This window comes from Notolepis coatsorum (genome assembly GCF_963971535.1).
Source record: "Notolepis coatsorum genome assembly, chromosome: 3".
NCBI classification, from domain to species: Eukaryota; Metazoa; Chordata; class Actinopteri; order Aulopiformes; family Paralepididae; genus Notolepis; species Notolepis coatsorum.
In genome coordinates this window covers 61,885,626-61,912,635 of record NC_140167.1, presented here as the reverse complement: position 1 = coordinate 61,912,635, position 27,010 = coordinate 61,885,626, and the positions used below count along the sequence as shown (strand labels likewise).

General features: G+C 43.2%; 1 protein-coding gene across 1 annotated transcript in view; it reads right to left on the bottom strand.

Annotated features, from left to right (window-relative positions):
* Positions 1 to 2,924: 2,924 nt before the first annotated feature.
* Positions 2,925 to 27,010, bottom strand: part of mfsd12b (major facilitator superfamily domain containing 12b) — a gene marked incomplete at both ends in the record, with an annotated part of 45,190 nt that continues 21,104 nt past the window's right edge. Inside the window, 2 exons of the mRNA XM_084311223.1 lie at positions 2,925 to 3,060; positions 4,475 to 4,569. Coding sequence (XP_084167349.1) covers positions 2,925 to 3,060; positions 4,475 to 4,569 — 231 coding nt within the window. The remainder of the gene's footprint in view (positions 3,061 to 4,474; positions 4,570 to 27,010) is intronic.

The following is a 27,010-nucleotide window of genomic DNA, read 5'->3' as shown; positions in this document are numbered from 1 at the left end:
ACAGTACATTATCATCCATATAACAGTATTTTTATTTCACCAGGTAAGAAACTTGAACTCAAAGAGCTCTTTTTCGAGCAACACCAGACATAAAACAACAACAAACAAGAAACAACCATACAGGACAGTAAATTAACATAGACAAAGGACAAAAGGATAAAGATAAAAAAGTGCAAAAAGTCTTAGTGCACCATGATAAGTGACATCCAGCATAAGCAACATGGTAGAACAGGCATTCATATACAACACGTCACCATAATTGAGTACCGGTAAAAAAGTAGCAGCAACAAGCCTCTTTTTAGAATGAAAGGATAAAGCCTTAGTTGTTTCTAAAATAGAAACCCAACCTTACCTTCAGCTTCTTAGCCAGGTTTTCAATATGTCGCTTAAAAGACTAGTTGTCATCCAGAATAATTCCAAGGTATTTGAAAGTAGAAACAATTTCAAGAGCAATTCCCTGACGTAGTTACAGCAGACGGAGAATGTGGTTTCGATTTAGACCATCATTTTGGTTTTACCAGCATTTAGTACTAGTCTTATCTGCAGAAGTTGGGTTTCTATTAGTTTAAAATCAGTCTAAATACTCAGCAGCTTGAGACAAAGTTCCTGCACAACAATAGATTAGTGTCATCCACGTAGTAATACAAATTTGCAATGGGTACATCCTTACCCAAGTCATTTATATAAATTGTGAACAATAAGGGGCCCAACACAGAGCCCTGTGGCACCCCCTTGAGGTCAGACAGGACATTGGAGGTACAACCATCAACTTTAACAGATTGGGTCCTGTCAGAGAGATAGTTACAGAACCAGCCAACAGCGGAGTCAGACACCGCTACACCAATTAACCTATGCCTCAAAATGTCATGGTCTACCGTATTTACTCAGAGGCCCCAAGCTGGAGGAAGAGATTATTGTTTAATGTGTCAAGAGGCCGGGCGGCTACGTGGCGTAGTGGGCAATGCACTCGCCACGAATGACGGAGACGCTGGGCTTGCCTGTTCGAGCCCAGCGCTCCACATTGCTTTCAGTTTAGCTGGCCGTCCATACTAATACACATTGGCCGTATTAGGGGGTGGGAAACTGATGGGTGGGGATCGGGCGTTGTGGACAGCGACTCCTACAGGTCGGTTGGTGCGCCTGCGCAGTAGAATCAGGAAGTGTCGGGGGCAGCGTGAGCCTCCCACGCGTTACTCCTCGCCACTGAGAGATCGAGCTGCGCAGGTGAAAAGATGCGACTGCTGTTACCTCAAGTACCGGAGGGGACTTGTGCTATGTATGACTTAGTCCACATTGCAGCCGGCTTGTGGGAGGCAAGAAACAGCGTTCGTGACAGGGGAGGGTTGAATTGGATGATACGAAATTGGGATGGGAGAAAAATATAGAAAATGGGAGAAAAAGTGGATAAAAAAAAAAATGTGTCAAGAGGCCCTGCACTCTTCATCAGCAGAGGCCCTGAACTCTTCATCAGCAGAGGCCCTGAACTCTTCATCAGCAGAGGCCCTGTCAATCACAACACTCAGCTGCCAGGCGCCAGACAGAAGACGCATGGGATCCTATAGGAGCACTCCCAAGACTCCAAGTAAGTTTCACACATGACAAGAACGAGTAATGAAAATATCAGACATGGATCACATGAGGTTAAAAATAAACAACCTTTTATTTCATTTAGTACACACAGGGGATAATTACATGATATCCTATGTACTAGTAAATGTCTGTAAATCCTTTTTCAGCTTCCTGCTGATACAGTCCCTTTGGGCTTACATTAACAATAGTGTTTGTTTTAAAGTCAGGCAGAGATAGAATGAAAGGTGTGTGTGTCTCTCTCTCTGATGATGATGAAGCAGGCCAGTGATCAACAATGAAGGAATCAGACACCTCTCTCTCTCTCTCTCTCTCTCTCTCTCTCTCTGAGAAAGAAAGAGGTGTAGTTCATTATCCGCCAACTAGAGGGTAATGTGGTTTCAACTTCCGCAGCTTAATTGAATTATACAGTATAGGGAAAAAAATACATATCCACCAATCTGATTTGTGAGAAGACCATTATTAAAAGTAAACTGTCAAAATATATTATGGATTACAGCCGCAGTAAGAGCCGTGCGTGACTTGTTTGAATAGTGGATTGGAGTATGAAAACCTAAAGACTTGTGGAGGAATTTAAAGGGGAATGCCACCCATTTCTAAGAATTCACATAACGTTCTTCCGGTGCCCCAGGCCAATTTGGCCAATATTTGTGAACAAATGTGAATTCTTAAAATGGGTGTCGTTCTCCTTTAATAAAATGTTGTATAAAACAGCAGGTATGATATAAACCCTTCCACCTATCTAAAAGGTTTATGGCCTAAACACCACACCTTAAGCAAGGGACATGAACCCTGGGTCCAGGTCACATTAACACATAACTGGTACTCTCATCAACTGGGGACCCACCAGAGACCCATTTCGGGTCCCGACCATAGTTTAAGAAACCCTGCTATAGGTTATTATAACAGCCTCCAACACTAGATTATTAACAGCCTGATATGGTTGTTTGGGAATTAATGAAAGTCGATGAAATGTAGCCAAATGTAGCCTGAAACCATGGCTGTGTGTGTGTGTGTTTGTCTGTGTGTATGTGTGTGTGTGTGTGTGTGTGTGTGTGTGTGTGTGTGTGTGTGTGTGTGTGTGTGTGTGTGTGTGTGTGTAGGTGTGTGTGTAGGTGTGTGTGTGTGTGTAGGTGTGTGTAGGTGTGTGTAGGTGTGTAGGTGTGTAGGTGTGTGTGTGTGTGCGTGCGTGTGTGTGCGTGTGTGTGTGTGTGTGTGTGTGTGTGTGTGTGTGTGTGTGTGTGTGTGTGTTTGTCTGTGCGTGTGTGTGTGTGTGTGTGTGTGTGTTTGTCTGTCTGTCTGTGTCTGTGTGGGCATGCGCATCTGTCTTCTGAACCCTAATTTCGTCTAATCCTGATTGGCCAGACGATGAGAGTGAAAAGGCCTACAGCCGCTACCACGGCAACGCCCCCGGTTACTATCACCATGACATCACGGTAGAACCAAACACAGCTCGGACAGCAGGCGTCTGTGCTGTTAAAGAGATAAAGCAAAAAAAATAAAAAGAGAGAAGAAGAAGTATTTTCCAGGAATTGTAATGTGTGGGAGGAAACCCACGCAAACACTGACAACATGCAAACTCCACATGCAACGACAATAATATTATAAACCATCATCCTCTCATGACTAGAAGCCAAGACATTTAAACACCATGTAGATAATCTTGCAAGTAAACTGCATCAGAAGGTTGGCTTTTATTATTTTTTTTATCTACTTTTTCTCCCATTTTCAATTTTTCTCCCATCCCAATTTTGTATCATCCAATTCTACCCTCCCCTGTCTCGAACACTGTTAGGCCATGCCTCCCACAAACCGGCTGCAATGTGGACTAAGCCTTACATCACGTGTCCCCTCCGGTACTAGAGGAGGCAGCTGTTGCATCTTTTCACCTGCACAGCGCGATCTCTCAGGGTCGGGGGGCTGCCCCCGTCACTTCCTGATTATGCTGCGCAGGCGCACCAACCGACCTGTAGGAGTCGCTGTCCACAATGTCCGATCCCCACCCATCAGCTTCCCACCCCCTAATACTGCCAATTGTATTAGTGTGAACGACCAGCCAAGCTGATAGCAATGCGGAGAGCTGGGCTCGAACCCAGCGTCTCCTGCATTGGTGGTGAGCGCCTTGCCCACTGCACCACCTAGCCGCCAGAAGGTTGGCTTTTTATACAGAAACAAAACCAGTTTTCCTATGTTTAGCAGAAGGAAGGTTGTTGAAGCTGTTTTTCTGTCTGTTTTTGATCATGGTTGGAGACATATTCTGCTCCTGCTTCCACTCTAAAGCCTCTGGACTCTGTATATCGTTCTGTTCTTAGATCACTGGTGACAGTTATTATGGTACCCATCATTGTATCCTATATGATAAGGTTGGGTGGTCCTCTAGCAGAGAGACGTGACTTGAATTTGTATCCATTTCTGTATAAGGCCATTATTCACCTCATTGCTGGATTGGAGCTCTGGACCTTATCATACTCGCTCTGGTGATTGGCTTACACTTAAGGTTCCCGGAGTTTTGCAAATCTGCTTTTAGCTTCTGTGCCCCAGAAACATGGAAGGTTTTGCGTTGCACTTTAAAACTCAATTCATTAGTATCTATTGGTCAGTTTAAATCATTAATAGCAAACCACGTCACCGCAGTCTGCAGTTGTTTTGAATTATTTTAAATGTTTAATTGATTGACTTTCTGTTTCTATATTGTTTTCTTTCTTTGTATTTAATATGTTTTGTATTTCTCTACGTCATTGTAAATGAGAGCTTGCTCTCAATGATCCTTCGAGATTAAATAAAGATTGAATGAATGAAAATACAGATAGGTGCAATTTTCAGTGCCATTTCGTGTCCAATTTTACTATGGGAGTCGCTGACGTCACACAGATGTGTATATTCTCACCTGCATGGACGCAGGCTCTGGATCAGCATGACCCCCATGCCGTTGGCCAACTTGTCCGTCAGACTCATCGAGCCGTAAACAAAGGCTCCGCTTTGCTGCCAAAACGCAAAAGAACACAACATGAAGACGGAAGCTGAATGATTACGAGGAAGCTGAAAGACATGAAAGATGAAAAGCATCCAGGAAACCCAACGCTAGTGAGTTTAACTCGTCAGGTTTTCCAAAAGCATCTCCTACCATCAATATATTATTGATTTTTTTTTTTTTAAACTCAACCGTGATTCATTGAATCACAGTTTTACAGAACAGAGACCACAGCAGGTGTGACAGTGCTAGCCTGGAGAAGACACCTACAAACAACCACTTCCTCAAATGCTTTACACACATCCATGTGTGTCTTGTGTTTTGTAGTGGTTTATAGTACCTGTATGTTTGCATATTTTCTTTGTCCTTTTGCACTTGAGTTGAGCTACTGTGCTGTAGCACAATAATTACCACCAACATTGTTGTGTATTGTATCTTCTAGTTAAACGGGCAGTTCACACAACATTTTAATATAAATGTTCCTCTTACCAGGTGCTATCTATCTATCTGGATAGTTTTGTTACCGGGTGCCATCTATCCATCTTGAAAGAATAGCCCTGTTTTTCAATGTGTACATAATGTAAATATCTGTAGATGACAGCATCTACTCAGACGGATCTATAGATCTTAAAAGTAGCCGACAGCCAGTGTGTGTTTCCACAGTAGACGGTAGGAGAGCAGCAGGCAGGGTGTGAGAGAGATAAGACCAAGGTCATCGCAGAGAGAGAGCCTTTTGAATCATAGCAGCGTTTAAAGTGTGTCAGAGGTGACAAGAGCACCGTTGCCATGGCGTCGTGTCACTTAATAACGAGAGAAGGGGCGTGGCTACGTGGATGGCCACCGGTTGCTAGGGGAAAGACGTTAATAGCTGTGAGTTCTTCTGGTTTGACTCAGACTAAGAAACGAAGGGCGGTCAGGTGGCGTAGCGGAGATTGCGCTTGTCACCAACGCAGGAGATGCTGGGTTCGAGCCCAGCTCTCGGCGTTGCTACCAGCTTGGCTGGTCGTTCATACTAATACAATTGGCAGTATTAGGGGGTGGGAAGCTGGTGGGTGGGAATCTGGCGTTGTGGACAGCGACGCCTACAGATCAGGTCTCGGCGCTTGCTCAGCGGGGGCAGGACATGCGTTACACTTCACCAATGAGAGTCCTTGCTGCCAAGTGAAAAGACGTCACTGGCAGTCGCCGCACGTATTGGAGGAAGCGTGCGTGCAGTCGGCTTCGGGACGCCCTTGTAGCGACTCGTAGGAGAACATGCATACAGCAGCCAGGTAGGGGAGGGGGGGAATTGGCACGGCGACTAAATTGGGACGGGGAGAAAAAAATGAAAATTGGAGAAAGAGAAATTAAAAAAATAAAAAAATAAATAAACGAAGCGTAGACACGTAAACAGAGACCTCAGGAGCTAGAGGGTGGGGGAAGGGACGCTGATGCGTAGCCCCCACCCTCCGGTTGCCACAAGCTAGCTTCGGCTAACAGGGAAGGCTTTTGGATAACACTAGGCCGAGAGATCATTAGAATAATGAATTCAATAGCAGTCAAAGACTTTTCAGGACAGTTTCCATCTTGTACAGAGTATGTTTATGGAAATATCGTCAACATCCAGGAGAGGTATCCTGTTCCCAGTGTATCGTTAATTCTTTTGAGACGAATGTATCAACAGGGGAAGATATCGTGTATCAGCTAGTACGATGAGAAAGAGATAAACACAAGGCAGAAACTTCAGAGCCACAGGTGACGAGGTGATTACTGGCTGATATCCCGATTATCTTACAATCTGGATAGTTTGGTTTGATTTGACAAGGTTTGTAGTTTTTGTGTGCCACAAACAAAATGCCATTGAGCCCCATTGTACTGGAGTGATGGCTGACATCTCTATGGTAGATGACAGCACTCCGAGTAAGGGGTAAAAAAAACATTATTACATTATATATCTTCACCCTGCCTTCTTTGTCTTCTTGGGAAAGGTCTGACGACAAAAGTGTATATAAAATGTAAAATGTACGTGATGTATGTGATTAAGATAAAAATGTATATGTAATAAAATATTAAATGTATATCACTGATTCTTGAGAGTTGAGACAAAACATGTCCTACATAGAAAAGTCGAATTTATATAAAAAATAAAGAAATTCATAATGATCGACATACTCACAAAGTTACATCTAAAGGTATTGTGTATACTGATGTTATGTTTTAGCACATATATATATTTTTTGGGGGATATATGTTTAAATGTATAATCTGTGGTTAAAAGCTCCCATGTAGGGGTGCTCCAGTAGCACACCATGTTACCGCGCTGCGTCGCGGGACTCCGTGCTGCGTCACGGATCTGGTTGACTCCGAGTTCGATTCCCGGACTCGCCGTCATTTGCCGAATGTCTCCCCCTGCTCTCTCTCCCGTTTCACCCTACAACTGTCGGTCATGCTTGACCAGAAAAGCGATAAACGCTAAAAAATTAAGTTTTAAAAGCTCCCATGTTAATTATCTTGTCCTCAGCAAGGGGTCACATTATTGACCAGCCCAAAAAAGCTTGAAAGACGTCTCCACTTGTGAAAACATACATATCAAATCAAAGATAAGGGTTATACATGTATAAAACAATGCATGTCATGAAACTCAAACAATATAGTCCATAGAAATCTACCTATCAAAGTTGTGTCCTCAGTTTATGTCAACTCTGTCAGACCTTTTCATAAACCTAATTAAATCAGGCAATAGCATGGCCAGCTCTATCCCTGAGGACCCATTTTCCTTCCCCTGAATGTGGTGAATGCAACACTACCACACATGGTCTGGTAAGTTTGATACTTTTTGATATTTTAGACAAACAATGTCAATATTCCGATGGTCACAGCTGGAACATGTCAACACCGTCTCTCCGTTATTATACTTTTAAAAAAACAATAGTGGATTGAATTCAAGTGTTTCAGTGAGATTATTAAGACAGCTAGCAACTACCAAAAAACTAGCTAGCTGCAGTGCACAATACAGGCTTGGAGGGAAAATGTGTGCCCTTTTGTCAACTCTGTCAGACGTCAACTCCATCAGATTTTGTGTCTGACGGAGTTGACAAATCCATCAATAACCTCATAATATGCTATTATTATACTATTTTTGAACATGGTAAAGGATTTAAATGTTATTTCAGAGTTTTATCTGCACAGAAGTGTGCATATAATAGCATGCATTACAATACACTTCTGACTTTTAGAGCATGGGCAGGCTGTGGTCTGCTTATTGAATAATTGTCTTACTTTCCCAGCACATGTGTTAATAAATAAATATAAATATATCACTTGTCTACGTTGATTGATTGATGTAAAATATGGTGCAGTGTGTAGTTTTCACTACCAAACATCTACACTCTTGCCTCTTATAGAGCGGGGAAGGAGTTCCATGTTGCCCTTTCATATCCCAGAAGGGATACAAGACAGAAGAAAACAGTTATTCTTGTTATTATACTGTTTACTTAGATCATCAGAGCAAAGGTGCACAGTGGTAAACTGTGGATATTTCATCTTAATATCTTTATAATAATTCTTAATATAGGACTGGTTCATGCGTGTCTAGATTGCTGCATCATCCTTTCTCTGACTTTCCATCCATAGTGTAATACATTATGGTATGGAGTGATCAACAGAATAATTCTTTGCTAGTCAGTTGTAATATACCCTAGGATTATTGGAATGACTGTCTTCTTGAATTTTCTCCCACTGAACATGGATTTTGTCTGCACAAGCCAGTGTGAAGATGTTTGCAACATCTAGTTGTAGAAACTACGCACTGCAGCTTTAACGTCAATCAATCAATCATGTTTAGTAAATAGACACCTGATTTTATAATCTTATTCTAATACATTTTCATGACTTTTGTATTATAGGAAAGCATGGCTAGACAAAAATTGTCAGTTGAGTAGCGAAGGAGAAGAAATAGAGTACCAATGAAAGAGAAGAGAAAGATTACACAGTGATGAAGAGAGCAAACATGCCTTGCAAGAGCAGGAAAGACAAGGGTGGAAAAAGAGGGTTCAAGACAAAAAAGTAATAGAAATAGACAAGATGGGAGACAGGGCACAGAGGTATCGGAGAAAATATTGGAGAGAGGTCCATAAAAGGTGCAGAGAGAAAAGGTCCCGTGAAGGTGCTGGAGGCAGACACCCCCCAGATCAGGATATTCTAGATAACAATGCCAGACAGCGCAGAGAGTCTCTCAGGCAGGAACAGAAACAAAGTAAAACACGAAAAAGGCATTCAAGAGAAATACAAACTTTAAAAGAGAAGATTACAAATGTAACAAAGCAACGAAACAACCTGAGAAAAACAATAATGTGCTGAAAAAAGGATACAAATACATCACCACTGGACTCTCCAGGCACGGAAACAAAGAATATGCTATCAGGAAGCAAAGTAAGGAATCAGAAAATCCAAAAGGCCCTGCTATTCCACCACATCCTCAGAAGAGATCTGAAGACAAACAAACAAACTCCTGGCCCACGGCGCCAAAAAAGCAGCACTGAGTGTGTCATCAGGCACGATTCTTTAAAAGTATCGTCTTCTTCAACAAATTAAAGACTTTGGGTTAACCTATAAGTTAATGAGAGAAAGGGAGCATCCTCAGAAAAAGCCAACATTCATACAGGGTGTAACACAGACTGTCCAGGATTTCTTCCTGAACTCTGCACGTATGACGATGTGTGATGATGGATAGTGCTAATGATGGCTTTGTCATTATAAATGATTTCCCATATCTTTTAAAATCTTCGAAAAGGGATGGGTACATTTGGAAATTTTGCAATACAAAATTATGTAGGTTAGAGTTATCCTATCCCAAAAATGTACTCATAATTAAATTCCCCATTAAGAAACACATCATTTAGACACCTTGCATGTTAGGATTTCCTTCAGATTCATGTTGGCATCCATGTATGGCGAAGGCCCGGACTGGCCATCGGGAGCTCTGTCTGTCTGTCACACACACACAAAGGGAGCCGCATGTGATTGGTGGAGGCGGGACCAGGCCATACAACTGGTTGACAGTGGAGATGGCGAATGGAATGGCAGAAGGCACTTGTGCGAAATGACAGGGAGAGACAGCGAAAGACAAAAAATTTCAAGCATTATAACCATTATATAAAATGGACAGTGAAAAAAGAGGAAGGGTCGAGCAAAGAGGGAAAGAGAGAAAAATACAAACTGCTTACTGCTTGTATTTCACAAAACAGTCAGATGAAAATGACTGGAAATGAAATGTTTCAAGAGTGGAAAAAAGAGGAAGGGTGGATCAGAGAGGGAGGGAGAGAAAAATACATACTGCTGACTGTTTGTATTTCACAGAACAGTCAGATGGAAATTACTGGAAATTAAATGTTTCAACACTTCAACAGTGAAAAAAAGAGGAAGAGTGGAGCAGAGAGGGAGAGAGAAATAAAAAGAAAGGCCCTTGCAGGAGATGCCGCTAAATGTGGCAACATTTACCAAATGTTTTCTTGCACCACTGGACCACCAGGTTAGTCAGTGATAAAAATAAACATGCTAGCTACTAGCTAACATAGCTAACGTTACCATGCATCATCATCATCATCCCATGTCACTTTTTTCCCATACATCTTTTATTAAACTTCAGTCCTGATGATAACAATTTTTTTTTCTTTTTTTTTGTAATGTCAGATTAAAAATGAAATACTCTCACTTTTCTGATAAGAGTTGTTAAGTCTGACATTACAAAAACAAAAAATCCATCAAAATCAGTGTTGTTGCTAATCATTGACACAACAAAAATCTTCCTGGTGGGAGACCCCAGACCCCCTGCTTAAAAAGTGGCCTGACTTGGGCTATATTTCGCACTATATTTCTTGGCCTGAATAATTCCCCCAGTCTGGCCCTGCGAAGGGATGAAAATGGTAAAATCTGCCATTTTGAAATCCAAAATGATGTAGGTTAGAGTTATCATATCCGAAAAATTATCCTATATTTGAATTCCCCACAAGAAACACACATTTTAGACACCCCTCATGTTAAGATTTCTTTAAAATTCATGTTTGCACAAAAGTATGGCCCGCCTTAATATGATGACCACTGGTGGCTAGCCAAGACCATCGATGTGGATACTGATCAACAAAATGTGAAAGTGGAATTTCTGCATCCCCATGGTCCAACAGAAAAGGTTCTGTTTCTGCCCAGTTCAAGACATCATAGTGAAACTAAGCGGAAATGCAGAAGGAAACGAAGAGGAGAAATGGGTGAGAAAGTGGAGATCAGGAAGTGGTGTAGAAGAGGTAGATGAAAACAGGGATGAGGAGAAGGGGTCCTGGTCTCCATTACTGTTTTTGTTGTTGGAAACAGTGCATTTTGTAATAGTTGGAAACGTGTATGTAAAGTTTGTTGTTATTACAATTGAGTTAACAAAATGGGAGTTATTAGTTCTTATCATTGTCACTTCCACTTTTTTTTTTTAATAATCTTTTTGCATTTTTACAGCTTTTCTTGGTCACGCAGGACCGACAGAGGAGAGGTGGGGAGGACATGCGAACCCAGGTCGGCCGCGTAGGTGCGCGAGGCACTATGGCAGGGCTATTCAACTGGCGGCCCGCGGGCCAGATCCGGCCCGCGGGATGATTCTGACCGGCCCGCCAAAGATTACATGATAAAAAAAAAAAAAAAAAAAAAAAAAAAAAAAATTTTTACTTTTTTATTTTCATGTCAACGTTAACACGCACAATTGAGCCAAAAGTCACTCAATTAATGATAGATTTCATTGATAAATTGAGGGAAAACTTTGCAAGTCGATTTGATGAATTTGACATGTCCAGAGAATTGATGCATTTTGTGAGCAACCCATTTGCCAATGTAGCTGCTATTTCCACAAAAGGACAAGAGTTCCTTGCATCACTTCACATTGATGAAGGTCTCCTGCAACTTGAAATAATTGACATGCAAGCATCATCTGCTCTGAAGCAGGCACTTGAGAATGAATCCACCACAACATTTTGGATAAAGTGTATTCATGTCAACACATTCCCCAAAATAAAAACGCTGGCAATATCTGTGCTAACAATGTTTGGCTCAACATACACCTGTGAATCCAGTTTCTCTCACATGAATGCCATTAAAACAAGCAACCGTGCCTCCTTGACAAATGAGCATTTGCATCACTGTTTGCGGGTAGCCCTCACTTCCTATGAACCCTCTTTCTCTGCCATTGCCCAGTCAAAGAAGTGCAATCGCTCTCATTAGATGTGTGTATGTAGGCTAGGCCTGTCTGCCCCCCACCCCCCTGATGTTTGAGAGTTAAGAGTGGACAATAAGTGCTAATAAGATGCTGTGATTTGCTGTTGTTGCACAGACATGAAGCACTTTTTCATAAGCTCAGCTGCACTATAAATGTGTTTTTTTGTTCAAGTGTTGATGTTAGAATGTTCAGATGCACATCATGCACTTGTTTGTTTTTTATTTTATTTTTATATTGAAATGTTGAAGAGGAGATGTTGCAGTTGTTGCACAGTCATAAATTAAGCACTTTTTGCAGGAGATGTTGCAGATGTGGCACATAAATGAAGCACTTTTTTTGAAAAGTATACTACTTTTGCAATGTAGTTAAATAAAAGTTGTGAAAATGTGGTTGCGTGTTGTGTCAAGTGTACATATATTCATAGCACGGGGAGGCGCCGTGGCAGTCCGGCCCCTGGCCCCTTGGGTTTCTGACAATGTGGCCCCCTGAACAATTTAGTTGAATAGCCCTGCACTATGGTATGCGCCACGAGGGCGCCCCCACTTCCATCTGTTTAAAAAATGCATGTGTTCATTTATCAGAGATGCATACAATTTTGTCAACTCCGTCAGTTTCTTGTCAACACCGTCAGATCTTTGTCAACACCGTCAGATGTTTGTTTTTGTTAATTTTGGGGAAAATACAAATTCCTTCTTCAGTTTATGTTGTTTAAGTAATAAAGGAGCATCAGATCTTCATCCTCTTGTCTTATTTACTTAATGATCTTTTTTTTATCATATCAAAATTAAAAACAAAGGTTGAAAATGCAAATATTTCTAAATCTGGGTTTTCAGAATAGTGTGAAATTACACCTGAGGTTTATATATTATATTTGATTGCATACCAGAGTAACTAAACACTATTCTCGAAGTCAACTTCCTGTCTGTTGTTGCTACGCAACTTCAGCGTGGGGGTAAACTGCCCCGCCTGGTACATTGTGTATGCTTCATTTAGTGGAGAAACAGATCGTTAAAGCAGCAAATTAAAGACAATCAAGCGGAATTTTCTTCAGTCCTTCACAATGCCAAAGAGCTGCTGTGTTACGCGTTGTACTAATGACAAAAACAGAAATCCAAATCGCAAGTTTTATACCATCACGGAGGAAAAAGTGGCTGGTGGCTAACGTTCGGCCAACTCGCTCTGGTGTTGTGGTCGTGGTAGCTACATGCTAAGCTAACGTTAATTACATCATATCGAACCGATAGGAGCTTATCTTATCTAATCTTACGTGGATGTTTGATCGGGTAGTGGCACACGTGGTACCACCACGTAAGATTAGATAAGATAAGCTCCTATCGGTTCGATATGATGTAATTAACGTTAGCTTAGCATGTAGCTACCACGACCACAACACCGAGTTAGCCGAACGTTAGCCACCAGCCACTTTTTCCTCCGTGATGCATCAGCTGGTATTATATAAAACTTGCGATTTGGATTTCTGTGATTTCTGTTACAAAACGTAACACAGCAGCTTCAATTTGGGTATTCGAGAGATGGCCATGTCTGCAGGTGTTTTGTATGGACATTATGTCAAGTCAATCAGGGGGAGCTTCTTTGACTCATATCTCGCCTTAGAATCACCAGAAAGGCTTTCGAAATAGTGAAATGCCATGTTGGCCTCAATATTTTCAAAACAAATCGTATGAAAATTTTATGAAATGAACAAGAATGTGATAAAACATGTAATAAAAACGGACCTCAACGCATGCATTTGATGGTAAAAATCCGTATGGTCCCCCTATACCAAGATGGCGGCGGTCTCGTGACATCAGAGTGTCTTCGAGAATTACAACATACTTCAGAACTTTAGATTCTTGTTGGACTGGAATAATTAGAATTATATACTTTTTTGTGTGTCTGATGGAGTTAACACAAATCAAGTTTCAAAGGGAAACATGTGAATTTGTTGACATTTTTTTTCTATGTAGAGCCCGCACCTTTACATGGTTAAATAGCTCAGACCTGGCAGACTTCCGGTATGAGAGCAGACGGGTAACACACGTGCGATAGAGCTCCTGGTCAAATGAGTGAAAAAACGGATAAAAAAAGACCCGAAAAGTAATTAAAAAGGAAAATGCTCACGAGAAGTAAGGAAGAGACAACGATTGTGAAGGAAATAGAAATGGAGAACATACGAGAAGGAGAGAATTTGAAGAAACAGAATCCCTGAAGCGAAGCCGAGAAAAGCCAGGCAAAAGAAGGGGGAGGTACCGCTGAGGCAGACACGGGAATGCCAGGATGGGCCGTGATCATGCAGGCCGGGATACTGGAGAACATAACAGCGGCGATAAAACTGAACACGGACACGATAAGGAATGATATTGGGAAGCTACGGGAGGAATTGAGGAAGGAACAGGAGGACTTCAGAGGTGAAATGAATACAGAAATCAAAAGGGTGGAGGAGAAGATGGCGGAACAGGACAGAAACGTGACCGAGTTACAGACTAGGGCGGCACACGCGGAGGAATGGAACACGGAGATACACGAGGTATTAACATGTGTGATTCAGAAACAAGAACAGATGGAGACAAAGATGTCGGACATGGAGGGGAGGTCACGGAGAAATAACATCAGAATATGGGGACTGAAAGAAGGAGTCGAAGGGGAATCGGTGACCCTATATGTGGAAAAGCTTATCAAAGAGCAATTGAAGGAAACGGGACTGGAAAAAATGGAGATACAGAGGGCCCACAGGACGTTGGCTCCGAGACCACAACCGGACAGACCTCCGAGGGCGGTGATTATTAATTTTCTGAGATTCGAGGTTAAGGAATTGGTACTCAGAACCGCGTGGACCAAGAAGATTGAAATCGAAGGGAAAAGACTATCATTTGATCACGACTACTCGACAGCGGTAGCGATAACACGCAGGTCCTACGCGGGACTGAAGAAAACCCTGAAAGAAAACGGAATGAGATTCCAGTCACCCATGACCTCGCTAAGGATTCACTGGGAGGAAGGGGCGGCGATGTACGCGACGGCACGAGAAGCGGAGCGAGAGATGAGACGGCGAGGGATACGGATGACGGAGGACGGAGAAGGAAGGAGGCGGGAGGAACAGACGCGGAGCCTGCAGCAGAGATTGGAGGGAGCCCGCAGGTGGATCAGAGTGGGAGAACGAAACCGGAGGGAGGAGAGAGGAGAAGGCGGAGGTGAAACGTGACGGAGCGAGGACGGAGACGGATGAGGAGGCCAGACGGAGAGGAGGCGGGAGGAGGCGAACGGATGAGTACACGCACAAGAGATTGAAAAAACTATTCAAATAGAGACAAAGTATAGAAACTGAAATAACATATGCATAAGCACACATTCCCAGGTAGAGGCAGGATATAGAAATGAACATATACATGGACACATAATACACAAGCTGATGGAGGAAATAGATGGAAATATAACTAGGTTTGATAGGCGAGACACAGAACATACTGAAACAGATACGTAGACACACGCTGTGAGTAACACAGTTGGGAGGGATTAAGGGGATAAATGGACATCACATAGAAAATAGAGGAGAGGAAAAGAAAATAATAAGGGGTACACGGGAGACACCGCACACGGATATGGGAGGAAGGAGGGACAATGAAACATATGAGTCACATTGAGAGGGACCAAGAAAAGAGGGTCTTTGATCAAAAGGAAGGACAGAGCGCTTTTGACCAGGAGCTCGAAAGCAAAAAAAAAAACAGTAAGAAAGCTGGACAGTGCTCCAGTAGCACACCATGTTACCGCGCTCGCGTGGGACTCCGTGCTGCGTCACGGATCTGGTTGACTCCGAGTTCGATTCCCGGACTCGCCGTCATTTGCCGAATGTCTCCCCCTGCTCTCTCTCCCGTTTCACCCTGCAACTGTCGGTCATGCTTGACCAGGAAAGCGATAAACGCTAAAAAATAAAGTAAAAAAAAAAAAAGAAAGCTGGACAAATATGACGAGCGATTGGGGGCAAGGGTTTCAAACCCCCAAGCCGTCAGGAGGGGGCCCCTCGCTAGGAGGGCAATTACCCCTCACCCACCAGCAGGGGACAGGGGGGGACACAGGGACCCCCCGAACGCCTTGGGAGCACTTTATGTAAAGTTTATGTTTTTTATTTATGTTAATCATTATATGTATTCGGTGAAGAGAGCGGAGGCTCCAACCGGAGGGGGGAATGAGTGTGACATGGGGGGGACTGACAGACGAAAGAAGAAGAAAGATGACAAGGGTTAAAGGTATAAAAATGATGTCGTTAAACGTTAATGGAATGAATAATGCGATAAAAAGGGGCAAAGTGATGTTGAAATGTAAAAAAAGTGAGATGGAAGTGATTTTTCTGCAGGAGACACATTTGGTAGCACAGGGTCATGAGAAACTGAAGAGATTTGGATATGAAAATGCATACTATAGTTCCTTTGAACAAAACCCGAGGAGAGGAGTAATCACGTTAATCAAAAACACAGTCAAATTTGAATTGATCAAGGAAGTAAGAGACAAGGAGGGAAGGTTTGTTCTGGTGAAGGGGAAAATGGAGGGCCAAATGGTTACGTTAGTAAATGTTTATGCACCCCCAGAGAGTGAGAGGGATTTATATGAGACCATTTTTGACATGATAGTGATGGAACTAGAAGGGATATTGATATGTACGGGAGATTTTAACGTAGTACTGAATCACGACCTAGACACCACGAGTACTAGAAAAGGACGGGCGCCCATCAGTAGATATATGAATATTCAGATGACGGAAATGGGAATTACAGACGTTTGGAGGGGGATGCACGCCATGGACAGGGAATACACACATTACTCACACCCACACGTGACATATGCGAGAATAGACTACTTTTTGATGATGACGGGGGACAGTTACAGGGCACGGGAGAGCAGTATAGGAGTGGCGGACATATCGGATCACAGTGCCATATATCTGACAGTAGATCTAGAAGGGAGACGGAGGAACACGATTTGGAGACTAAATGTAGGAATATTAAATAACAAAGGGGTGGTGAGTCAGATCAAGGAGGAGATAGCCAGATATAAGGAAGAAAATGACAACGGGGCGGTAGACCCGAACATTCTATGGGACACACTGAAGGTAGTGATAAGGGGGAAATTGATGGAAAAAACAGCAATGCTGAAGAAGGCCAGAACGGAGACATATCACAATCTGATAGGGAAGCTGAAGAAGCTAGAGGGGAGACACCAGATATCAAAAGAACAGGAAACGCTCGGAGAAATCAAAGAAGTAAAGGCCAGGATAAATAGGGAATTATTGACGGAAATAGAAAAGAAAGCGAGGTTCATGAAACAAACGTACTATGAAGGGGGACCAAAAGCGACCAGACTGTTGGCTAGGAGAATTAGAACGCAACAGAAGTTGAACACGATACACACAATAAGGGATACAAAGACTAATGAAATATTGAGGGACCCAGCTGAAATAGAGACATTTAGAGAATACTATGAGAAATTATACACACAGCCAAAAGCAGCGGGAGAAGAGGAAATAGAAACATATCTGGAGAAGCTAGAGTTACCATCGATAGGGAAAGAACAGAATGAAGAATTAAATAAAATAATTACGGAACAAGAACTGGAAGATGCAATTAGTAGAGCTAAAAACAACAAGTCTCCGGGGAGCGAATCGGAATTCTACAAGACATTTAGAACTGAATTAGCACCCATGTTAGGGGCGGCGTTCAGACACACGATGGAAGAGGGGAAAATGCCCCCCCCTCGTGGAAGGAAGCCATAATCACCACGATACCGAAGGAAGGGAAGGATAGGGAATTATGTAGTAGTTTCAGACCTGTGTCCATACTCAACGTAGATTACAAGATGTATACATCGATAATATCAAAAAGATTTGAGACGTTTATGCCAGACATTATAGATGAAGATCAAACTGGATTTATTAAAGGGAGACAGACACAGGACAACGTGAGAAAGACATTACACATAGTAGAGGAGATACAAAAACAAGGGGGTAGCGCGGTACTGATTAGCCTAGATGCAGAAAAAGCGTTCGACAGTGTGAGCTGGACATTTTAATATAAAACATTGATGAGGTTCGGACTGAACGGGAGGGCGATGAAGATGATCAAGGCGCTATATCAAGAGCCGACAGCGAGGGTTAAGGTGAATGGCAGCTTGACGGATAGAATCAGATTAGAGAGGGCTACCAGACAGGGATGTTGTCTCTCACCGACGCTCTTCGTCGTTTTCATAGAACCACTGGCACAACTGATCAGACAGACCGAGGACATCAAGGGAGTAAGGATAAAGGGAACGGAATATAAACTAGGCCTATTTGCAGACGACGTGATAGTATACATGAGGCAACCAGAAAAGAGCTTCCCGGCACTGATGGATCTACTGAAGGAATATGGCCACTACTCAGGATACAAACTAAACGTGACAAAGACACAGACCTTAGCATGGAACTATTCTCCAACGACGGAAATTAGAGAACAGTACGGGATAAGATGGGACATGGACAAGATTAAATACTTAGGGGTGAACATCACGAGAGGGGTGGAGAAACTGTATGAGGCGAATTATACACAGATAAATCAGAACATCAAGAGAGACCTAGAGAGATGGACAGTAATGCCCTTGGACTTCAATTCAAGAATAGAGGTCATTAAAATGAACATACTATCAAGGTTACTGTACCTATTCCAGTCACTACCGATACAAATACCACAGAATCAATTCAGGGAGTGGGACAGACTGATATCGAGGTTCATATGGGCGGGGAGAAGACCACGGGTCAGATATAAAACACTACAACTACCAAAGGAAGAGGGAGGGATGGCAGTACCCAGCCTACAAGATTATTACTATGCAGCACAACTGAGAGCAGTGACGTGCTGGTGTAACGACAGATATGAGGCAAGATGGAAAGACATTGAAAAAGAAGGGGAGGGATACAAGGTACAAGCTCTGGTGGGGGATAGGGAACTATTTAAAGAAAAAGAGGGACTATTAGATCCAATCACCAAATGCACCTTGACCATATGGAACAGAGTAGTAAAAACACACAAATTGGAGAAGCAGTCAGGGGTCCTGAGATGGGTAGCACATGACAAGAGATTCAAACCAGGGAGGTTAGACCATGGATTCAGAAGGTGGGAGAGGGGGGGGGGGCAACAGCGATATGCAAAATGATAGAGAAGGGGGAAATGCAAACATTACAAAAATTAAAGGAGAAATTTGGACTAGAAAACAGGGACCACTTCAGATATCTACAGGTTAGAGACTACTACAACAAAGAAATAAGGGGGGCCAAAGACGAGGAACAGAATGGAATAATAAAGATGATAGTATGGGCATACGAAGGGGGGCAAGGAAGAGTAATATCAGCAATATACCGGGCTATAATGACCAGCAAGGGACACACGACCGATTATATAAGGGAGAAATGGGAGAGAGAACTAGAGATAGGAATAACAGGGAAGGAATGGGGGAACATATGTGAGGTACAACATTCAACAACAGGATCGAGAATATGGAAAGAATTTGGATGGAAAAACATAATCAGATTCTTTATAACCCCAGAGCTGAAGGGAAAATATGCACCAACACAAAAAGCATGCTGGAGGATGTGTGGGAAGGAGGGGGCAAATCACACGCACATATTCTGGGGATGTCAGAAGCTGAAGGGGTATTGGGAGGAGATAGGGGAAGCAATGATCAGAATATTAGGATACGGGCTACCACAAACAGGACTGGTGCTTTACTTAGGAGACCTGACACACGAGGGAATACAAGGGGGGGACAAATATTTAATAAAGATAATGTTGATAGCAGCCAGAAAAGCAATAACGAGACTGTGGTACAAGGAAGACCCACGACAATAGCAAAATGGGTAGGAATAGTGGAAGAAATACAGGATATGGAAAGGATAACACACATGCTGAGGTTACAGGAAGAGAAATTTGGGGAAAGATGGGGAAAGTGGGAGGATTATAAAAGGAACGAGAACGACATCACAGAGGAAGAACCAAATGCAACACAAGAGAGCGAAGGGTAAAGGAGGAAAGATGTTCAAGCAGGGTCTATGAACCCATGTCACACACCTGTACTTTAGTTAATATTTTCTATTTTGTTTTTGGGATATTACAATTGCTGAATGCTTTTATACCTTATTATTTATGTCTGTTTAACGGTGTGATATTAAATATTCAGGGATGATGTGGTTTGTGTAGGGGTGAACCAAAGGCAAAGTGAAAGTTAATAAACAAGAGAAAAAAAAAGAAAGGACGAAGGAGAAGGGAAGAAAGAAGCTCAAGGAGGGTCTCTGGACCCAGATCACACATACAAACCTTAGTCAGCATTTATCGTCTTTGAGTAGGAATTACCTGTTTAAGCCTGTTTAAGGGAGATACACAATCAGCCTTTGTATCAAATACCTAGAAAACAACAGTAGGGGAACCAGACAACTAACCATGTGATACCCATGTAAATATTTATGTGCACTGTTTTTTCTTTTTGTTTTTATTGTGATGCTAGTCTCTTCATTTTTTATTATTTATTTTTTGTAAGTGCTGTCTGTCTAAATAACTGTTAATAAAAAATTTAAGTTTAAAAAAAAAAAAATAGCTCAGACCTTTCTCTACATGAATATACAACTCTAATCAATATAGTGTGCATTCTGTATACCTGCGGGTATACACCGGCTATACCGCAGTACAAGTGTTTCAGTTTTCAAAAAAGGGTTACCCCAGGCCTACGGGTCGACGAAACATTACTTCGGACCGGGCCTGGCGGTACGGGAAGCACAGGGTCACCAGAGGAGGTCAAAAACCACCCCCACAGGCCCCTCTTCGCCATGCGTGAGAGAGGAGCGAAAAAGAATGGAGAACCAGCCCCAAGCACACCGTACTTGGTATTCCCAGGCGGTCTCCCAACCAAGTACTAACCAGGACCAACCTGTGTAGCGGCCGAGATCCGACGAGATCGAGCGTGTACAGAATGGCATGGCTGTAAGCCATTACGACAGTGCTGAGTAAAAACGTACCCAACCAGGGTCTCCATAGCGCTTAACCCTGTGACACCCGGACCGACCTGGCATTTTTCCCCCTGAAAAAAGCCCAAGTCCCTCAGGGTACCAGAACAGCAGATCTGCATCCCCGGCGGACAACGGGTTCAACTGATCCGGACCAGCGCGACCAGAACCAGTCCCGTGCCCTAACCACGCCGACATGCCTACTCCAGGAGAAGGGCAGATATGCGTGTCGATCTTAACATGAAAAGAAGGCGCCACCCAGACGTTCGGGCGAACCGCGCCTGGTGGCCCACCCCAAGGGCGTGAGACCCCTCTACATATGTTCAGATCCATTCCGTCATCATCCCCCAGATATGAACGAGAATCCGTCGAAAAACCAACCCAGGCCGTGGGATTTGGTCGTCGGAAGAGGAAAAACCCCCATCTCAGTTGCTTTATAAAAAACGCTGTTTCAACCACAAGCAACCAAGGCGTGCCAGTCAGTCGCCTGTTTACAGCGAGCTAGCACTATACGTGCGTCGGGACACACCCCCATCAATGAACAGGCTATTTAGACCTGTCATTGAATCCCCAAGGCGCCCAGGGGAACGACAAGAGGGGTGTGACACTCCCTAACTCCAACATTTCTTGAATAGAAAAGAAGGAAGCATCAACAGTATGTATCCCAGTCTACACAGCCGGGGGTAAAAAATGTTCACATTTTTACATCCCACCACCCTCCCATAGGAAGGAGACGGGGATCCCCAGAGAGACTTCCCACGCGAGCTGTACAGATTGAAAAGAATATATTGCACCTTGAGCCATGTAAAAAATTGGTTTTAGGGCTCTCCGGGGAAGAGGCACTGAACCCATACACACTCAATAATCGAATTGAATCGAATACATATACAATAGAATAGAACCCTTCCAGAGGGTCCACTCACTTTGACAATCTGAGGAGGAAGGCTCTGTACTCTGATGGAGGCTCCCTCACAGGAGTCCGAACTCACAGAAGGCCCGAATAGGCGCTTGGTGAGGAGGAGCCCTGACCACCCCCCTGAAACAGATCCATCACATGGACCTGAACAGCACACGGAAGTCCTACCAACAGAGACGCGCACAGTGACGTACTCTATGGCGGGGGAATTCCTGCGGTGCACACGCCCAATATACCAGGCCGTGGGACCAGGAAACTCCCCCCCCCCCCCGTAACGTGCCGAACCGCCACGTGACGGGAACCTTGAAGGACAGGGGGTGTACCCCTGACCGACAGAAACAAGGGGGAGAGGAAAGGTTACCAGTTCACCCCTTTACGACTCCACACCCATGATACGATGTAATGACAAAAAGAGAATATGACACAGTCATAGTCAGCTCTATGAAGCGTTCGACAGCTCCACACAGCGCATGAGCTAACCTGCTATCTGATTTTTACTAAGGAGAAAACACAGAATAGAGAGGGCTCTAAGAGCCCCGGTCCAACATACACATGTGCTTCTGTGGCCAGTCCAACCCAGTTGTAGGTCACATGACACACACAACCCATCATCACCCACAAAAAATGGCAAAAACACTCAACAGAGGAATGCCGTTTTTCACAATGAGAGAATACATCATTCTCGATTAGTATCGGCCACAGGCCTTGCTAAGCACACACGACAGCGACCAAACCATCTTTTCTTTTAGGAAAATAAAGTTTCTCCAGCAGTTTTAGCACAACCTCAGCAATCAAGCTAAGGGTTACATCGCATCCCTACCACACAAAAGACACAATTAGTGCACAAACATGTCTGATAGGAGGATGAAAAAGTCCCCAGGGAACCGGGGGGAAACACAATCCTCTTATTTTACCCTCAATACGGCCAGTTAAAACAGGAAAACCTGTTAATATGTGAACACACTGTTCATTGTCATCACAGGCTGAGAAAAGAACATTCTTTTACTCACTTGTCACCAAGCATAGCTTCATAGGTTAGTTACCTTAGTTGTGAGTACACGGTACATATAAACACCATGATGTTTCTCACACAACAACCAGATCATTACATCCCGATTTGCACGGAGAAGCTAACTGCCAGTGACAAAAACAGCTCACACATAACCCGCGTCGTATCCTAAATGCATTGCAGCAACACACGTTTTGGGAAAAACATCGTTATTCACAATACATCTAGAAAAGTAAAACCAGAAGACGTGTTATAAGGTCTGGTCAAACCTGATCCTACCCGGAACGTAGATCAGCGAAGTGCAGTCACAGACACCGTAGGAACACAGCCGCTCCTGTGTTGTTCGAACTGGGCAGCGTCGCCGCTCCAACCCGCACTACAGTCCTCTTTGTTGATGCAACCTTGCCGTCCTGGCTCAGGGCAGGGTCGACGAAACATCCCCTGTCAAGGATGACGTCGTAGTCAAGAGTGTAAAACATGTTAAAATCAAAGCACGTTCAACAGAATAGCATCAAGCTAACGGCCGCTCCAACCGTTCGGGCGCTACTGCTCCTGCTCGCGAGACGCCGAGCTAACGGCGCACGCGACCAGAAGCGAGCTCACGGCGGCGTGCGAGAAGCTAAAGCTACCCCGCGCCAGGCCATGGCCTATAGCAGCAAGCTAACGTTACCTAGTGATCACGACATGCTAGCCCCGCAGCTAACAGCTGACTGGCTAACAGTAGGCCCACTAAGCAGGCCATGCAGCGATCCCAGCAGGCTAACGCAGCAGTTAACAGCTGACTGGCTAACCGTAAGCTAAGCAGCTATCACCTGAACATATAAACAATGACATAACACTCACCCAGACAGGCCGCCGTTCTGAACCTCTCCTCACTTTTTAAGAGAAAAGAGAAAACAAGATGTCAACACCGCTTTACAGCGGTGATTTTACCAACACCCGACGGAATCAGCACAATACCAACTGGCCTGTGTAGCTGACTTGAACATGGATCTGCCGCTATCGCACATCCATGCACATATCCCCTCGTGAAGGAATACTCTCATTTGGATATGAAAGATGGGGCCTTAACACGGTGACAGAGAGAAATCCACTCGTCCAGAACACACAGGGATCACCAGTGTTAATGGTCGCGGCCCACTAGTTAAAACTATAATGGTCTTCAGACCAAGGCCTTCTGTCGCCTAGGTGGCTGAACAAAAGGACCCTAGCCTGGGGCCGGTTTCCAGAAACATTGTCAAGTAGCCCCCATAGCACTAACAGACAAGTGAAGCCCGCCAGCAACAGTACTCACCCAACCTGAAACCCACCGCTTCTCACAACAGCGGCGTGTCCGACAGTTCAGCTGTGGCCTGACAGGTTTCACCCCAACAAACACAGCAAGGAACTGCAGTTGAGAAGCATGCAGCGGCGTGCTCCCAATACGAAAACCGGTGGAGGATTTTTAGAATGATCAACATCTTCCAGACACTCCAGTACGAAGACAATATCGCCGTATTTTCTCGAAAATAGTGAGAGAGAAAATAAAGATATGATGTCAACGTATCCTTGTTTCCCAAAGCTGCTCCTAAACCTTTCTTCCATCATGGTGTCAAGTGTGGGGATCTACCGAGGCACTTCTTCCTTGTGGTGAAAGCGAGAAGGAGGAGAGCAGGTGACCACACACCTGCTTATGAAGGTAAGCTGATGAGGGGTGTGGTCAGACAAATATTGGGATTAAAGGTACATTTGTGGTCTTTATTCAGTGCGCGTGCACATATGCGAGATAGTGCAGTAGTGATGCCAAGCAGAGCCCCTAACGGAACAGAACTGTATTTACTCTCTTTTAGAAACTCTCTCTTAAACAGTACTGTATATCTTGTATGTCATAAATGGCTGGATGTAACAGTACTGTTTATCTGTATGTCAAATGTTATGATGAATTGAAAATGGGGGACCCTGATGTAAACAAGACGAAAGTCTTTCTCTGGTCTGCCTCCCCTTAACAATTGTGTGTATTGAGCCGTACTGTATTGTACCCATTCTGCAATCTGTTAATAAAATTTTCAATCAATCAATCAATCTGTTATGCTTAACATGCAGTACTATTAACTTTACTTAATTTCTAAGATTAGATAATTTAGTTATTTTTAAATGTCTGATCTAAAGATAAACAAAGGGTTTTAAAAGTGTTATATTTATCTTCTCTTATAGTACCAGAGAGAAGCTGAGGAGAATCGACCAGCAACAAAAGCAAAATTTAGTTAAAAAAAATATATATATATTTATCTTAAATTTTATTTTTTTACATTTTAAGATTTAAAATTTTTCCCTGTGGTAACGAAAATGGTATTGAATATCGATACTTTTCAAGGTATCGTATCGAAGTTAGAAATTCCAGTATCGTGGCAACACTAGTGTGTTGTCAGTTGCAATGTGACAGCTCTGTTTACACATCATTCCTATTCCCTTTTAATTGTACATATATCATTTTTGTTTTGATTGTATTGTTCCACTTTTGCTTTGGCAATGTAAACTCATGTTTTCTCATGCCCATTGAATTGAGTGTGTGTGTTGTCTGTGTATGCAGAGTGTGAAATAAATGAGTCATGCTGCCTGCATGCCCAACGTGAGAAGTTAGTCTAGTCATTCTTGTAATTGCTACACTACACCGCAGACCCGGCGGCATGGGCGGGCATTAGGGGGCTGGGCCCGCCCACTGAGTCAGCTGTGCCCACCCTGGTAAATTTTTTTTTTTTTTTTTTTTTTTTTAAATCAAAGTCAACTATCCAAATCCTTAGTCGGGACAGCCCTAGTGGGCACTGATGTCAACAACAACACTACTGAAGTTAGCACGGCACTGTGAGAATTCGTTTTCTACCCTCAAGAACGTCTTTACAGAACATCGCCTTAGTATTCTTCATCGACGCAAGGCCAATTTAATTCAGTTGGCATTTGAGAAGGACTTAAAGGGGAACTATTTTACTATTTCTTTCACTATTTGGGCAATTTTACACAATTCCTGTGAGTCTATGGAACACCTCTGTACGTTTAAAAAAAATTATTCATTGTTTTGTATTTCTAATAAAGTACTCAAAAACAGCATTTTTCTACCTCAAGATCTTAAGCCGTTTTGAGGCTGGGCTCCAACCACTGTGTGGCCTGGTGCCAACTGCCACATCAACTGCCACATTATTATGCAGCTGAGAAATCTCTGACATCACAGATATGCACATTTTCAGATGACTCAGTTCAGTGAGGGTGAATATTGTGAGAGGAGAATTGGAAGAATGCGCCAATATGAGAATTAGAGACATAGATCCTATTAATATAAGTCCACATAGCTAGGAAACAATGCTAAACACTGAAAAAGGCCATTTATAAGATAGTTCCCCTTTAACAAAAAAGTTCAGGAATGAGTGGAGGGGCAGTGTTTTAAGAAGATGTCACTCTGTCCCCAAACGCCGCTTGCCGCTCTACTAATGATGGTGAGTAGCCTGTGGAGGAATTTTGTTTGCTTTTTTATGCACCTTATTTTTGTCAGTTCAGTTCAGTTTGTCAGTGAATTCAGAAGTGTTGAATAAATGGAGACTTTTCAAAGATATAGAATAGAATAGAATAGAATAGAATAGAATAGAATAGAAATGTATTATCCTGAGGGAAATTTGACACCGCAAATCACTCAACATTAAACATTTAGACAGAACAAGTTACGAATAAGAATAACAAAACAAATGGCCTAAGAATAGAATAAAATGAAATAGAATACAAATAGAATAAAAGATACAGTAAATAAATACAGTAAAAATATACTGAAGTCTACAGTAGGTGTAATATTGCACAGTGCTGTTTAAAAAGTAAGAGTCCAGGAAGATGGTAACTGTCACCATGTGCTCAGTGATGCAGTGAGGCACAGTGATGCATTGTATAGTCTGATGGCTGTCGGAATGAAGGACTTCCTGTGCCGTTCAGTGCTGCATTTAGGTAGTGTGAGCCTATAACATGCTCCTCCAGTCAGCCAAGTCTGTGTGTAGTGGGTGGGAGGGGTTTTCCCTGATGGCCTGGAGCTTAGCAAGGTTCCTCCTCTCCGGCACCCTCGCTAGAGTCCAGCTCCACCCCAACCACGCTACTGGCCTTCCTGACCATCTTATCCAGCCTGTTTGTGTCCCCTGCTCTCAGTCCGCTACCCCAGCAGGTCTGTTATATATATCCGTTCAGTCTGTTTTTGTATAAGTGAATGTTCTTAAGCTAGAGAGAAATTAGATTTTTCAATTGCCTCTCTGCTGTTTAGTTCAGCA